The 16,215-nt window shown below is 38.8% G+C and overlaps 1 protein-coding gene across 1 annotated transcript in view; it reads right to left on the reverse strand.

The window, feature by feature from the left end:
* The window catches only part of LOC114031408 (E3 ubiquitin-protein ligase parkin-like), a 1,837,436-nt gene that overhangs the window by 5,339 nt on the left and 1,815,882 nt on the right, over positions 1-16,215 (reverse strand). The window contains exon 11 of the mRNA XM_027846470.1: positions 1,986-2,103. Within this exon, the coding sequence (XP_027702271.1) occupies positions 1,986-2,103 (118 nt within the window). The remainder of the gene's footprint in view (positions 1-1,985; positions 2,104-16,215) is intronic.

The raw sequence follows: 16,215 nt of genomic DNA on the forward strand, positions 1-16,215 counted from the left end.
TTTTCTTGGCAAAGATACTGGAGTGATCTGCCATTTCCTTCTCTAGCTCATTTTATAGACGAGGAAATTGAGGCAAGCAAGGTTAAGAGACTTACCCAAGGTCACACAGCTAGTAAGTGTCTGAGAGTGGATTTGAACTTAGGAAGAGAGATTAAGTGCTATATAAATGGTAACTATCATTAGCTATTATTAAATTAAGTAATTGTATATATTATCTAGGTTACATTAAGAAATATTGGGATTCTCCACACACTCTTTAGTTTTTAAGGAAAATAACTTGAACATAGCACTTTCTTCTTTGGGGTACACATTTAAACCCATCTGAGTTCTTTAGAATGTCTGAATTTTAATATAAAGGTTAACAGGGTTTTGGTGGTGGGAGTAATCCCAGTCACCGGGAAAGCTGAAGTTGGTGGATCTTTTGAGGTCAGGAGTTCTAGACTGGACTGGGCTTTGCTGGTCTTTGCATTAAAAAAGTTTGACATTAATACAGTAAGCCCACAGGAATAGGGAGCCACCAGGTTGCCTAAGAAGGCACAAAAAGATCCAAGCTGTATACAGAGGAGATTTAATTTCTTGTGCTGAAGTGAGCAGGACGTATTACTAAACTATTACTGAGTGGTCCCTGTGCTTCCAGCCTGGGTGAGGTGTCTTAATAATAATTAAAAAAAAATTCTATACAAATATGTAATGGATATAAAATTATAACGAATCTGATAGTACCAAATTGTGGAAACCGAGTCACAGGAAAAGAAAGAAAAGACACAGAAACAGAGATGGTGAAACTGTACATTCAACTGATAGCAACGGAAAGAAACATGAGTGCCACTGAGTCTAATTCATACTAATGGTTCTGCTGACAGACAAAGCTAAGCACTGCTGGTAAAGGAATACTAATCTTCCAACAATAGTAAGGAGCAGAAAACATGGCAAACTCTTTAATAGCTGATATACAAACAATTACTAGTACTGCAGGTCCCCACAGTACTACCACTGGATCAAAGAGTTGGAGATGGAAGGGACCTTTGAGGGTGCCAAGGCCCCTTCCTACTCCCCATACCATTTCACAGATGAAGAAAGTGAGGCCGAGAGAAATTTAAGTGAACTTATAAACGGGAGAGTCAGAATTTGAATTCACATCTTCTGACTATTACGCTATATTGCCTCCAAGTGAACTTTCATTGAGTCTTAATTAGACTGTAGAAGTTCCTAGACAAAACGTCGGTGAGTTTACTTGGCAATTTATACCTGCTACTCTAGGGAATGATGCATGACAGCCATTTGGTTTCAGAGAATAGGAAAAGGAATCCATTTCTAGGACTAGAAGAGCCCAGCAATTCGTTAGGACTTTCATGCCTTTTGTTGTGATTTTAATCCAGCTGATGATCTTTTAGGACACAGGACCATAGACTTATAGCTACAAGTGCCTTCGTCCCCTCAAAAGAAGAAGCACTGGCTCAGTAACATAGCTTAAGTGATCTTACCTATGCTTCTATTAGGAAATATAAACAGGACTTCAGCCTTCACCTCTAGCAATCTTTTTACTGCATATCTCTTTTTAAACATTAATGGAAATATGATTGCTAACATGTCAGTAGGTGCAATATATGGATATCTCTCTGGGTCTTATTTGTAAAATGGGGGATGGGTGGATTTCATAACCTCAGAGGTGTCTTCCAGCTCTAAAGGTACAGATTCCTGTTCAAATGAAGTAATTTCAAAAGCTAAGAATTCGAAATTTTCAATGGAACCTCAAAATACATCCACGAATGGGATATCCAGGAAGCTACATAATTGTTGCTACGTTACAGACGGTAACTGAAATAGAAATTAATAGACTGAAATCCCACAAAAGAATCATCAATGAGATTGGGCCTGGATGCTGTGATCTATGACTCTGTCTACGATTGTAATCATACGGCTAACTTGCATAGATGATGGCCTCATTAAGCCCTGACTATTTTTAACCTGTAAGACAGACTCACCATTTTTTTCCACCGGTATATGGCACCGGGGGCAAGGTTTGGTTGTTTTCTTGATTGTTTCTTTGGAGGCCTCTTCCCACCTTGCTCTCTCCGCGGCTTGTTCATCCACCATAAAGGCCTATGTGAAGAAAGGTGAGAGGTCTTACTGAGTTCAGCTCCTCATCAGGGGTGAGAATAGGGGTTCCTAGCCCTTCTTTGTGTGTTATATGGATCCTTTTGGAAGTCTGGTAAAGCCTATGGACCCTTTCTCACAATAATGCTTTAAAACGCATAAAATAGAACACACAGGATTAAAAAGGGAACCATTATATTGGAATGCAATTATCAAGATATAAAAAACGAGGACAACAAGGAATTCGCAGACCCCAGATTAAGAATGTCTGCATGAAAGTCCTCACCCTTGTTAAAAATGACTCAGAAAATTCTGAAAGATGGGAATAATTAAAATCTTTCAGACAAAAAGAGTAAAATTGATCTTATCCAATAAGTAAAGAGTAGCCCCCCGTAAAGTCCTTCTTCAATTCTACACTAGGAACTTAACAATAATAGCATTTAATAATAATAATAATAATAACATTTACATAGCACTTTAAAGTTTGTAGACCACATTATATATAGTAGCTCATTTGATTCTCTCAGAAGATGGAGAGGGAGGTGATATTACCATTCGAATTTTACCTATGAGGAAACAAAAGATAAGACTAAGTGATTTGTTTGGAGTCACATAGTTAGTAAGTGCCTGAGAAGAAACTTGGAGTCAGGTTTTCCTGATGCCCAGTCCAGCATTCTATCTGCTTCAACATATTGCCTACCTTCATTATAGTGTGAAGGTGACTTTGTGCTCTTAAAGGCTAGGCCAAAACTAGCAGGCTCTAGAAAGTTGGAAAGGTTTTGAATAAGGGTCAGGAGAAGGGTTGTGGGTTTGTTGTTTAAGAACCCACTTTGCTGAGCAGAAAGGCAGCCTCAGGGTGAGGAATATTTTTTGATCATGATGACTCATGAAACTATCCATTATCATGTGGATGGGGACCATTTTTTTTCACTGTTGGGATTATTCATACTGATGAAATCACAGTTCTTAGTTCCAGATGAGGTATTAAAAAAGTGATAAATGTCACTAAATGCAGTTAACATAAAGAGTTCCTTAGTATATGATAAATGACTACTAAAGACATTAGAAAAATGTTTCCCTGTTCTATAGTTTGATATGCTTTATTTTATTATTGTGAATAAGAATTCTATCATTCTTTATCTTCCTACTGAGAAATAATCTGCACTTATAAAGCTTAGTGAATATAAAAGTACATATTCCATTAATTAGATCAGGTGTTTCTATTCTGTGGCTCTTGAAAATGTTATTTTAATACTTTGATAACTATATTTTCAATATAATTTTTTTTTGGTAATACTCTGTATTTTACTTTATTCATTTAAAGACACTTGAGAAGGGGACAGCTAGGTAGCACAGTGGATAGAGTGCTGGGGCTGAAGTCAGGAAGATATGAGTTCAAATCTGGCCTCAGACACTTACTAGCTGTGTGACCTTGGGCAAGTTATTTCACCCTGTTTGCCTCAGTTTCCTCATCTGTAAGATGAGCTGGAGAAGAAAATGACAAACTACTCTAGTACCTCTGCCAAGAAAATCCCCCAAAAAGAGTCATGAAAAGTTGGACACGACCAAAAACAACTAAATAAAAATTCTGAGAAGGGGTCAATAGGCTTTAACAGACTACCAAAAAGGTTCCACAAACAAACAAACAAACAAACAAAAAGTGCTTAGGAACACTGCTATCTACAGACTGTCAACTCCTTGAGAGCAGGGTCTGGGCAGGGCTATTCCTGCAACCACAGGGCAAATCCTCCACTTAATAAGTGCTTGTTGAATTGAACTGAATGACATTTCCATTGATTTTGGCCACTGAAATGTGGCCAAGGAAGGGGCAGGACTAAGAAATAAAGCCATTCAGCTGGTGTGAGGCAGAAGGGAAGGCATGTGTTCAGGGAAGGTCACTGGGACCTGAATCTTCCCTGCCTCTTGAATCAGAAGAGGTTGGGAGTCTTCTAATGTTTCATCGGAAAGATTCATTCTGTACCTGTTAATCCATCGGTGCTACAATCTGTACCATTTTACTCTAAGCACTGAACAACATCTACATGAGAGAAAACTGGTACTTATTTGGTTCCAGGCCAAGGACACTTCAGAGAAGAAATGTTTTTCCAATTATTAATCCAAACAGCATGATTCAGTGTTTGGGAATAGCCTTTTCTTTCATGGGGCAGATTTCTTTCACTCATGACCTCATTGCGTTGAACTCAGAGGAACAACACCCAACCTCTCTCCCTTTGCTAGAACTTCCCAGGATTAAGTTATCTTGCCATCTCTAATTTATTTTCAATCTAACAGAAACACAGAAATGGTTCATTTTAGTAACCCCCAACACTAGTTTTGCAGTAAGTTACTTCACTTCTGTGTGTCTTAATTTCCCCATGGATCAAAGGATCATAGATTTCAAGCTAGAAGGGACCTCGGGAGCTATCCAGACCAGTCCCTTAATGTTACAGATGAGAAAACTGGGGCCCAAAGAATATACGCTATTTGCCCAACACCAAATAGATAGTAACTGTGATATAAACTCAGGTCTACTCACTTCATGGCCAGTGGGCTTTCCACCATTTTGGAGATAGTTGAGTGGAACTAATGAGACAACATCTACTTGGTGAAGGCAGAGTGATACAATGGAAAAAAACAAACAAACCCTGACATTGAAGGAAGAGAACCTGGGTTCAAATCCCACTTCAGATATTTACTATCTGTGTGACTGTAGGTAAGTTATTTGTTTCATTGTCTGCAATGTGAGGGGGTTGGGCTCAAGGGCCTCCGAAATTCCTTCTGGCTCCAGATCTGTGATTCTTTTGGCCTGGATAATGTGTATAAAGTGCTATATAAATGCCTACTGTTATTATTATAACTTTAGAGAACTATTTAGCCATAGTCACATGCTGAAATCCGATTGAAAATCCAAATCAGTTTAATAAATTCATTAACCCCTACTTTGGGTGGTGGATATTTGTTACCCCTTCATGTCAAGTCCACAAGCATTCCTATATCAAGTACTTACTGTGGGTCAGACACTGTGCTTAGCACTGGGATTACAAATTCAAGCAACAAGAAAAACAATCCTCGATTTTAAGTACCTTATAGACTGATGGGGGATAAGAACACATAAAGGGAAGCTGAAAAGTAGGGGAGTGAAGAAGGGCCCAGGAGAAGAGCTTTGAAAAGAATGAAGAAGTGAATATGGTTGGTCTGGGTACTGTCCTTAGAAGAGAGGTTCCAGGAGGAAATGACAAGTCACCGGTAGGGACTTTAGGAATACCGGGAGCTTTCAGGGTGAGAAGGCTAGTGGGGAGGAGGAAACTTCCAAGGCGAGAAGGTTACTGAGAAATGGTGGAGAATGAAGTCGAGGGAGTCAGGTGTTGAGCCCAGAAAGGAACTTCACAGCAGTTCAATCTGAATATAAAGCTAAAAAATTCCTTGTCTCAAGGATACCATTAGGCAGGAGTATTCTCTGTCCAAGAGGGTGGGGCCTTACAATCAGGAGGCTGTTCATCTCTTGTGGTCTGATTGGAGAAGGAGAAGTGTGTAAAAGACAAGCTGAACAGTGACAGAAGCCAAGGACTTGGATGAAATACTCCTCTGGTTGTCAGAGTGCAGCCATCATAGTTTATTAAAAACATGGAACTCAGCTCAGTGAAACATCTGTATCTTCATCTTTTTAAAAAAAAAATGAAATTAGGAGATAGTATCAATATAGAAAAGGTACCCAATGCTAGCAGCCAATTTTCCATTTTCACTATGTAATTCTGAATTTAGTTGAATTCAATTCTGGATTCAAACAAGATAAAACAATTTAACCTAAAGATAAAATGCAAAGTTAAGGCTTTGGAGGAGGTACCTTATGGTTTTTCCTCTAAAACAATCAATGCTAAATCAATTCTGCAAGGCAGGAAGGAGAAGTGGTGATTCCTGAATAGGAAGGAGATATGGATGCATTCTTGTGCAGTGAAGGAACTTGGGATGTTGATTTCTCTCATGACTTCAGGGGACCAACTCCCACCCTCTCTCTCTTTGCTAGAACTTCCCTGGAGAAGACAGGGGTCCATGATAACTATCTTCAAGTATTATGAAGGGCTTGCGTGTGAAAGATGGATAGATTTTTTTCTGCTTCAACTTGGAGGAGAACAAGAACTAGGAATACTTTGCGTCAAAGATACAAAGAGGCAGATTTGTTTTTCGTGTAAGGAAAGATAGCAGGAGAAAGTGATGACAGCCTTCATCACCAAGGGTGTACCTCCTGTGATGAGCTTTTGTGAGAATATGAACAAGAGTGTCATAGATGGGCAGAGTGGTTGAGCTGTGATTCACATCATTGGAGGAAACTCCTAAATCAGGGAGATCACAGATCTGTTGGAGTATTTGAAAGGAAGGAAAACCTTCCCAACAATCAGTTCAAATACTAGCTCTGCCTCTCACTACATATGTGACACTAGAAGTCACTTCCCTTCTTTGGGGCTTAGTTGCTTAACCTATAAAATGAGAGGGTTGGACTGGGTGATCTTGAAGGTCTCTTGCAGGTCTACGTCTACATAGTCCTATGAATTAGCACTATCAAAGGGCAGAATGGCTTGCCTAGGGAAGACGTGAGTTTCTTCTCCTAGAGGTCTTCAAGTAAAAACTGGATGACCACTTAATGGGGACATAATATGGGGGATTTGGGTTCATGTAGAGGTTGAACTATATGGCCTCTAAGCCCCTTTCCAACTTTCTGATTCTGTGATCCTGAGACTTTAGATTTACCCTTAGTAAAAGGACCCAGTGACATGCCAATTTAATTGTTGCTCAACATGAGTCATCTAACATTCTAACATTCTTTGGCTGTGCTATAACACTGCGCTCTTTTGTCAATACGCTTTTTGTCTCTCAAAAAAATACCCCTCTCTCATATTTTCTCTTTTCCACCATTATGCATGAAGATATGTGCCTTATATTGATGCTTCAGCCATGAAAACCCTGTGTGAAATCCTGAAGTTGGTTCAGTAGTGCCCTCTCTACCTCTCAGACTCTCTGAGACCTGCTTTTGGTTAGGTGAGGATCTGAAATTCATTCATACCACAGTATAAAGGACTAATAATATTATTATTATTAGTCATTTATATATGTTACATAATTAATGTAATATATTTATGTATTTTTAGGTTTTGTGAAATTTTTTGCATAAATATTTTTATTTCATTCAATTGTCCTATGAGGTAGGTATAGGCATTATTATCCCCTTTTTACAACTGAGGCTCAGAGTAAGTAAAATGAATTACCCAAGGTCATAAGAAGGGTAAATGAGGCATGAGAGGCAGAATTCAAACCCAGTTCTCCCCTAATTCCAAGTTCATGCCTCTTACACTGCACTGCAATATTTTCTGATCCTGGTTTAAAGTATTATTGTCCTAGATTTATCATTAGCCAAAAGGTAGGGGAGGTATATGGAGTATCTTCCCTGTCTAAATTCCTACCTCAGAGCTTATATTTGTCTCTTCCCTTGACCTGAGTTACGGTTATATTTTTTTTCTCTTGTTTTTGGTATATATGTAGAGTGTGCTTATACGCTTTTAGAATCGGGTGTCATGAATATTTCAATAAGGGCAAAACAAAATGTTGATTACAGAAGCAATACATTAAAATACACTGGCCAGTATGTATCACTGAGTATAAATATAGTTTAAAGACAGACTGATATTCTTTTCTTTTAAGTGTCTCAACACTTGTTCATAAATTTTAGATTATCCTTGAGAGCTTTGTAGAAACAGAACATTATCCTTCCCTTCTTAGAGGGTTTAACTTGGAGTCCAGAGGGGGAAAGCGACTTGCTCTCGTAGTGAGCACCCAGATTTTTGGTGTAGTTAGAACAGATTACATTCAATTTTAACAGGGGCAGAGCTGCAACCAGCTAATTTTGCAGGGCTAGAGATGGAGCCTGGACCTGAGATTTAATCGGTATAATGAATTTCCCAGATGAGGAAATTCTCTTTACCGATGCTGGTCAGCACCATCTTGACAATTTGTGGCCTAAGAGAGTTGCTTGGAGTACTGAGACTTGCTCAGAGTCATAAAGTCAGTATGTGTCAGAAGCAGGATTTGAATACAGGTTTTCCTGCTTTCAAGGCAAGTTCTCTATCCACTACACTGTGCTGGCAATATTGTTCCTAGGACAAGTCTAGTGGTGGTTGTGGAACTGTTGTGGCAGTCCAGCAGATAGTCATTCCACTGAGGGTAGAGATGCTTTAAAAAAAAAAGTATCTGTTTTATAACATTCTTTTTTTTTTAATTTTGAGTTCCAAATTCTCCCTTCTCCCCCTGAAGGCAAACAAATGATATAAATTATACATGTGAAATCATGCAAAACATATTTCTGTATTAGCCATATTGCCAAAAAAGGGAAAATGATACTTCAATTCACCCTCAGAGTTCATCAGTTCTCTCTCTGGAGGTAGATAGCATTTTTTCTCATCATGAGCCTTTTGGAATTGTCTTGGAACATTGTATTGATCAGAGTAGCCAAATCTTTCACAGTTGATCATCATTATAATATTGCTATTACTGTACACAACGATCTCCTGGTTCTTCTCACTTCATTTTGCATCAATTCCTATAGGTCCTGTCATTTTTTTTTCTTTTTTCTGAAACCTTGTCATTTTTTATAGCACAATGGAACTCCATCACAATCATATGCCACAACTTGTTCAGCCATTCCTCAACTGATGAGCATCTCCTCAATTTCCAATTCTTTGGAAAAGATCAGCTATAAATATTTTTGTAAGTATAGGTCAGGACACAGAGCTGCTTTAGGGGCCAAGCTAATTAATTCAAGTCATTATCTATGCAGGACTAGAACTCAGGGAAGAGGTTATGGTTGGAGATACAGATTTGGGAGACAAGTGCATAGAGGTGATAGATGAAGGCATTGGAATGGATAAGACCACCGAGGGCAAACATAGACAAAGGAGAGAAAGTTAAGAGTAAAATTTTGAGGAGTGTACAAAATTAGGGGTGGAAAAATGGAAGAGGATCTGATAGGAAAGGCAGAGAAGGATCTGTGAGAGAGGTAGGAGAACCAGGACTGTGAGTGTCATGATGAGAGTTTCAAAGAGGAAAGCATGGCTGGCAGTACTGTATGCTACAGAGAAGTGATGGAGATGAAGACTGAGAGGGGCAGCTAGGTGGTGCAGTGGATAGGGCACCGACCCTGAAGTCAGGAGGACCTGAGTTCAAATATTGCCTCAGACCAAACACTTGACAATTACTAGCTGTGTGACTCTGGGCAAGTCACTAAACCCCAATTGCCTTAAAAAAAAATTTAGGGGCAGCTAGGTGGCACAGTGGATAGAGCACTGGCCCTGAAGTCAGAAGGACCTGAGTTCAAATCCAGCCTCAGACCAACCACTTGACACTTACTAGCTGTGTGACCTGGGGCAAGTCACTTAACCCCAATTGCGTAAAAATTAAAAAAAATAAATAAAAACAAAGACTGGGAAAAGACTTTAGGATTTGAGGATCAGGAGTTTAGTTCAGGCTTTTGAGAAGGTCTGAATAGGGTTTTAAGGGAGGAAAACAGATTTCAGAGAGCCAAAAAATGAGTGGGTGGTAAGGAATGGAGTCAGTCAAAGAAAAGAGAAATATTTCTTCCTCCTTCTACCACTATTTTGCTCATTTCTCCTTTTTCTCCCTACTTTTTTTTTTATTTGGCAAGGCAATTGGGGTCAAGTGACTTGCCCAGGGTCACACAGCTAGTAAGTGTCAAGTGTCAGATCTGAGTCCAGATTTGAACTCAGGTCCTCCTGACTCCAGGGTCAGTGCTCTATTCACTGCACCACCTAGCTGCCCCTTTTTTCCTACCCTTTAAGAGTCATCTCCTAACTCTACTTTCTCACCACCCACTTGTACTTTGACCTCTTATGCTCTAGTTTCTGTCTTCCTTCTACCAAAATTATTCTCTTGAAAGTCACCAGGGACCTTTTAAATATCAAAAGCAGTAGATTTTTCTTCATTGCAATCATTTGCATCATGTCTGTAGCATCTGACACCGTTAACAGCTTCTTCTTTTGGCAAAAGAGACTAACTGAAAATGAAGTGTAGAGGCCCATCAGCATCAAAGTCAAGTTTGTAGCATTCCTTCCACACTCACTGGATGGGATGTATATGAATGACATGTAGCAAGGTACATCAATAGCTTTTGTATGGCCAAGTGACCTCAGGTTACTAATGAAATCATGGCCAGTGGTCTCTCCCACTGCTTGTTCAGTCATCAATGTCTAGGTGATCTTCTAAAATCTGTAACTGCAAAGTCCTAGAGGGAAGAGACCATGACCAAGTGTCTCGGTCCTAATATTAGAACAGTACCACATATTGTCAGAGTTAGCGTGGCCTTTGATGATTATGATATGAATTAGAGACAAATTTATTAGATTTAACAATCAACTTTTGCCTGAAGAATTAAATGGATAATTGAATAGCCTTCCATTTAGTCTTGGGTATATATGCTTAACTTATAAAACTGGAGAGCACATTTCATTCACACACATATAGAATTTACATGTACACCACATGCCTCATGCAATATTCACATCTTCATCAATCTAATTCATAAGAGAATCCTCTATATGCTCTTAATTACAATGGAGTAGTGAAGCATTTCTCATCAAGATATCCTACATATAAAAAATTATGGATTGTTATAGATTAATAAAACTTTAACATTTTATGGGAAGAAAACCTTTACCGTTTTTCCAATTATACCAAAGAAATAAATTTCAAAAGCAACAAATGTACATAAATAATCTTTAATCATATACTTCTTTGTATAATAACTCAGTTAAGAAATAAGGTGTGTGTTCCAGAGAAAGATCTATGAAGTTTGAATGCAGATCAAAGCATACCATTTGCTCTTTTTTTCCCTTCTGTTTTGTTTTGTTTCTTCCTTCTTGTGGTTCCTACTATTGGTTCTAATTCTTCTTTACAACATGACTAATGTGAAAATATGTTTAATAGGAATGTATATGTAGAGCCTATATCAGATTGCACACTGTTTTGGGGAGGTAGGCAGGAAGGGACAGGGAGAAAATTTAAAACTAAAAAGCTTGTGGAAGTGATTGTTGATAAGTCAAAATAAATTAATTAAAAAAAAGAAATAAGGTGTGTGTATTCCTAATTGAGGGTTCTGCTGTGGCAGTAGCACTGCCCCAAATATAAACTCCAATGACATAAAAGCAAGATTGGTGAGAGAAAGGAAAAAGATATTAAGTATGCCTACATAAAAATTAATTATGTTCCCCGAACTGCATTTTGCAGATGCATAAAAATAAGTTTCTGTGAAATACACTAGATTAATTTAGAAAAATCTGACACTAATTTTGACTGAATTTATGTCTATAAAAATAAAACCACAACAACAACAACAACAAAATAAAACTGGAGAGCAATATACTGCTCTCCTAATGCTTTGTGATAATAGTTTTAAGATGAGATGGCATTTGATAACACCTCAAATGATGAGGATTCTTTGTATCACAGTGTCTCAAGAAGAACAGCCAAAACTGCCATTTTCTAATACTATATGACTGGACATTTCTCCCTTGCTTGTTCACTAGACCAAGGAATAAAGGAGCATTTTCCCTCAACTCTCTTCATGGCATCTTGGAATCAGAGTTATCAGGGTCCTCAGTGGCCATTCAGTGTAACCCTTATATGTCAAATAGTGAACTCTACAACCTTCCCAACAATTGGTCATCCATTCTCTTCTTGAAGATCTCAAATGAGAGGGAACCTATTAACTCCCAAGGCTACTTACTCTACTTTTGGACAGCTCTGATTGTTAGAAAGACCCTAATCTCTTGTGATAAATGCTGAAGAGCCACATGTGATCTCTCCAAAGTGCCATAGCAGGCTCATACCTGAGGGTGAATCTATGGGTCAAAGAGATGCTGTGTTCCGTAATGAAAACATTCAGAATCCTTGGGTAGAAGGTATATAAAAAGATGGGAAGTGGCCTGAGTTAACTGAAGAACTGATAGCTGGCTAGATCTGCTCTGAGCCCCATTTAAAAACATAGATTACTTCAAATTCCCAAGAGGGGGCTCAAATATATATATATATGCATATATATATATATATATGTTCTAGGAATATATTTTTATATACATGTTCTATTCTATATATTCTAGGAATTTTTTCCTGCTTTGGACATCATGTACTTCAGGAAATTCCTACCTCCATGCCATAATATGTTGTACAAGTGACTGGATTCTCAAGGGCTAGGGTAGTAGGTTGTAAACTTTAGCAGGTCTTCTAAAGTTATGGTCTATATGTCTGTCATGAGAACAAGCTGAATCAAATTTGCAGGGTTTCATCATGAGAAGGTTGACCACAAAGTGATTTTTTTTTTAAATGGAAGGAGGGACACAGCCCTAACAACTCATCAGGATAATCTCTTAAGATGTGTGTGGGAGATGGTAGATGAGTATATAGTGCCTGAGATCTGTACTGGTAGAGGGCTGCAGGGAGTGATGAAATCATGGGTCTCTGAAGTATTGATGTATAAATTAGATAAGACATCTGTTTGACTGTGTAATAATTAGACAAGTATTATAATAAAATCTAAATTGCATTCACTTTCCAAACATGATTAGAGAGTCACTAATCTTCCGTGATAGAGCTGACCTAATTCAGACAGAAATCCTTTTAGGTGAACTTCGGTTTTCAAATTTCACCATTCACATGAAAATTAAATACCCAAATGGTACATGCTTGTGGCGGCAATTAGACACTGATGCATAATTACTGAAATCTACAGCCTAGACAAAAACTAGTTTCCACAATTCTACATGCCTCCTGGGCAGCTGGGGGCAGAGATGCAGAACAGATGAAACAGATGTTCTGATGGAGGAAACTGGATGGTAAACTCCCTGTGAGCTGCACGCCCCCCACTGGTGAGTTAGAAAACTGCATTATCTTTTAGTGAAGTTTGAATAGCTTTCATATGTCCATCATGGCATTAACAGGAACCTTATGCATTTCCAAGTGGGTTTCTCTATTCATTCAATATTCTTGAAAGCATCACTATTATGTTTTTAATAGGTGCAGGAACAGGAAAGTGGTAGGAGGGCTGAGATTTCTGCCCTTAGTGCTGAAAAGACAGACCAGAGGCTACCCTACCTGTTCTAAGTGCCCACCCAGTCTCCCCAGGAAATCAAATAAGAGCATTTGGAATGCTACCTGATGATTATTATTGGTACTTATGACTGAGGTGTAACCAAAAACTGCCACCTGTGTTCTAGGCACTACATGCAGCAAAGGAGTTGACAAAGGGATATATGTTTAGGATGATAAATCTTATACATAGAAAAAGTATAAGTATGTCATAGCTAAATAATAATAATGATAATGATAGGTATTTTACATTGTGTTAAGGTATGCAAAGCACTTAATATATATTATCTCCTTTGTTCCTCACAACAACCTTGTGAAATAAGTGTAATTATTTTTCCCATTTTACAGATAAGAAAACTGATACTAAGAAAGGTTAAAGAATTTGGTCAGTATCACACAGTTGGCAAACATCTAATGCAGAATCTGAACTTGGTTCTTCCTGACTCCAAATCCTGTGCTCCATCCAGGCCATCTAATTGCCTCAAATGATAAATGCCCATTTTGCAATGGATAGGAAAAAGGAAGTACAAATATTAAGAAGAAAAATTTCAAATATAAGTACTTTTTATTAGAAGTTCTTAGAATACTTTGTGTTTAACTGTTATTGTACCAAATTGACAGATGGGGGAAGAATATTTATTGGAGTAGGGAAGGGAACAAAGGAATGAAGCAAGCATTTCTTAAGCACCTACTATGTGCCAGGCTTAGTGTTTTACAAATATTATCTCATTTGATCTTCTTTTTTGGGGGGGAGGGGGGGTTAGGCAATGGGGTTAAGTGACTTACCCAGCGTCACACAGCTAGTAAGAATCTCATTTGATCTTTACAACAACCTGTAAGCAGAATTATGAACCCTGTTTCATAGTTGAGGAAACTGAGGCAAACAGAGATTAAGCGACTTGCCCAGTAGTCACACAGCCAGTAATCTTCTAAGGCCCAATTTGAACTCAGCTCTACCTGACTCCAGGCCCAGTGCTCTAACTATTAAGCAACCCAGCTGCCTAAGTAAGAAAAATTAGGTCGTTCTACTTCTCAATAAAGGGGCAGTTAGGTGGTGCAGTGGACTGAGTGCTGGGAGTCAGGAATATTCATCTTTGTGAGTTCAAATCTAATCTCAAACATTTATTAGCAATGTGACCTTGGGCAATCACTTAACCCTGTTTGCCTCAGTTTTCTTATCCGTAAAATGAGCTAGAGAAGGAACTGGCAAACCCCTCCAGTATCTCTGCCAAGAAAACCCCAAATGGGGCCATGGAGAGTTAGACACAACTGAAAAATGACTGAACAACAACAAATCCTCAATAAATGAGTAAGACTTCAGGTATCTGGCTCACCTCCAATTTAGGTTAGTAATTACCAGAAATCATTCACCATGAATGTGAATGACAGAAACACATTTAAATGAGAATCCCAGAAACTTCTCCAGGCAGAGCACTCCCTCTCTTTCTGAGGAAAATGAACGTATCTTGTGCAAAGTGAACAAGTGCTTTGCTGCTACAAATTGCAAATCTGTGGCTGAAGAGCTAACCTTTCAATTCAATTCTTTGACTTTGTTTTTCTGCTGTATAAAGCTTAAAGGTCACTAATGCTTTGTTCTAGCCACAACAAGTACTTTGCAAACCTTAAAGAGATGAATAAAAGTCAATTATAACTATTTTAGGGCATCTAAGGGTGCAGTGGATAGAGTGGTGGGTCTAGAGTCCAGAAGACCTTAGCTCAAATCCAGCCTCAGACACTTACTAGCTGTGTGACCCTGTGCAAATCATTTAATCTTGTTTGCCTCAATTTCCTCATTTGTCAAATGATCTGGAGAAGGAAATGGCAAACCACTTCAGTATCTTTGCCAAGAAAACCCCAAATGGGGTCACAAAGATGCAGACACAACTTAATAACAACAATATAACTATTTTGGTTTCCTCAGAGCATCTTGCATCCAGTAAGCACTTAAAAATACAGGTCATCCACTTTAAGTGCGTACAATACGTAAAATACAGGCTGTCCCTTTAAACTGCCTACTTTGTGCAAAAGACAGGTCATGCCTTTTAAGTGCCCTGTTGTCATTCAGTCATTTTTCAGTCATGTCTGACTCTTTATGACCCCTTTTGGGGGTTTCCTTGGCAAAGATACTGCAGTGGTTTGCCATTGCCTTCTCCAGCTCATTTTACAGATGAAGAAACTGATGCAAACAGAGTTAAACGACTTGCCCAGGGTCAAACAGCTAGTAAGTGTCTGAGGCCAGATTTGAATTCTGGAAGATGAGTCTTCCTGACTCCAGACCTGGCACTGCTATCCACTGAGCCACCTAGCTGCCCCTTTTAAGTGCCCACTATGTGCAAAATACAGGTTGTCCCTTTTACATGCCCACTATGTGCAAGGTGCCCTGACAGCACTATAATAGTTAGAATTGACCTTTGTTCATCACTTTAAGGTTTGCAAAGTACTTAACTGTAGAATCATTGGATCAAAGCTTTACAGCCAGAAACATACAGAGGAGAGACAAGGTAGGGAAGGTAGAAGGCACAGCTGGTGCCTGAGCCACAGGAGGTGACAGTCACCCCGGTCAGCACCCAGGTAGCCCAGGGTATAAATAAAGAAACTGAGTTCCAGAGGGGTAAAGTGACTGATACAGCTAGTAAAGTGCAGTGATTCCAAATCCAACACTCTCTCTACTGCACCATGATGCCTCCCACTTCACAAAGATCTAAGCCTCACAACAACTGTATGAGGCAGGTATTGTAAGTATTATTACTTTCACTTTCTAGTTAAAGAAACTCAGGCTCAGAGAGGCTAACTTGTTCAGGGCCACATAGCTAGTAAGGCTCATATTTATTGTCTTTTGTTTTTATCCCAATTACTTCTTATCCCCTTCCCCTTTACAATGGTCTGCTTTCCCACACCTGAATATTTCCTTGTAACAAAGATCAACATTTAAGCAAAACCAACTGACACAGTGGTCGATTCATTCTGAGATAT

Source organism: Vombatus ursinus, unplaced genomic scaffold (assembly GCF_900497805.2).
Source record: "Vombatus ursinus unplaced genomic scaffold, bare-nosed wombat genome assembly UNPS02015175.1, whole genome shotgun sequence".
NCBI classification, from domain to species: Eukaryota; Metazoa; Chordata; class Mammalia; order Diprotodontia; family Vombatidae; genus Vombatus; species Vombatus ursinus.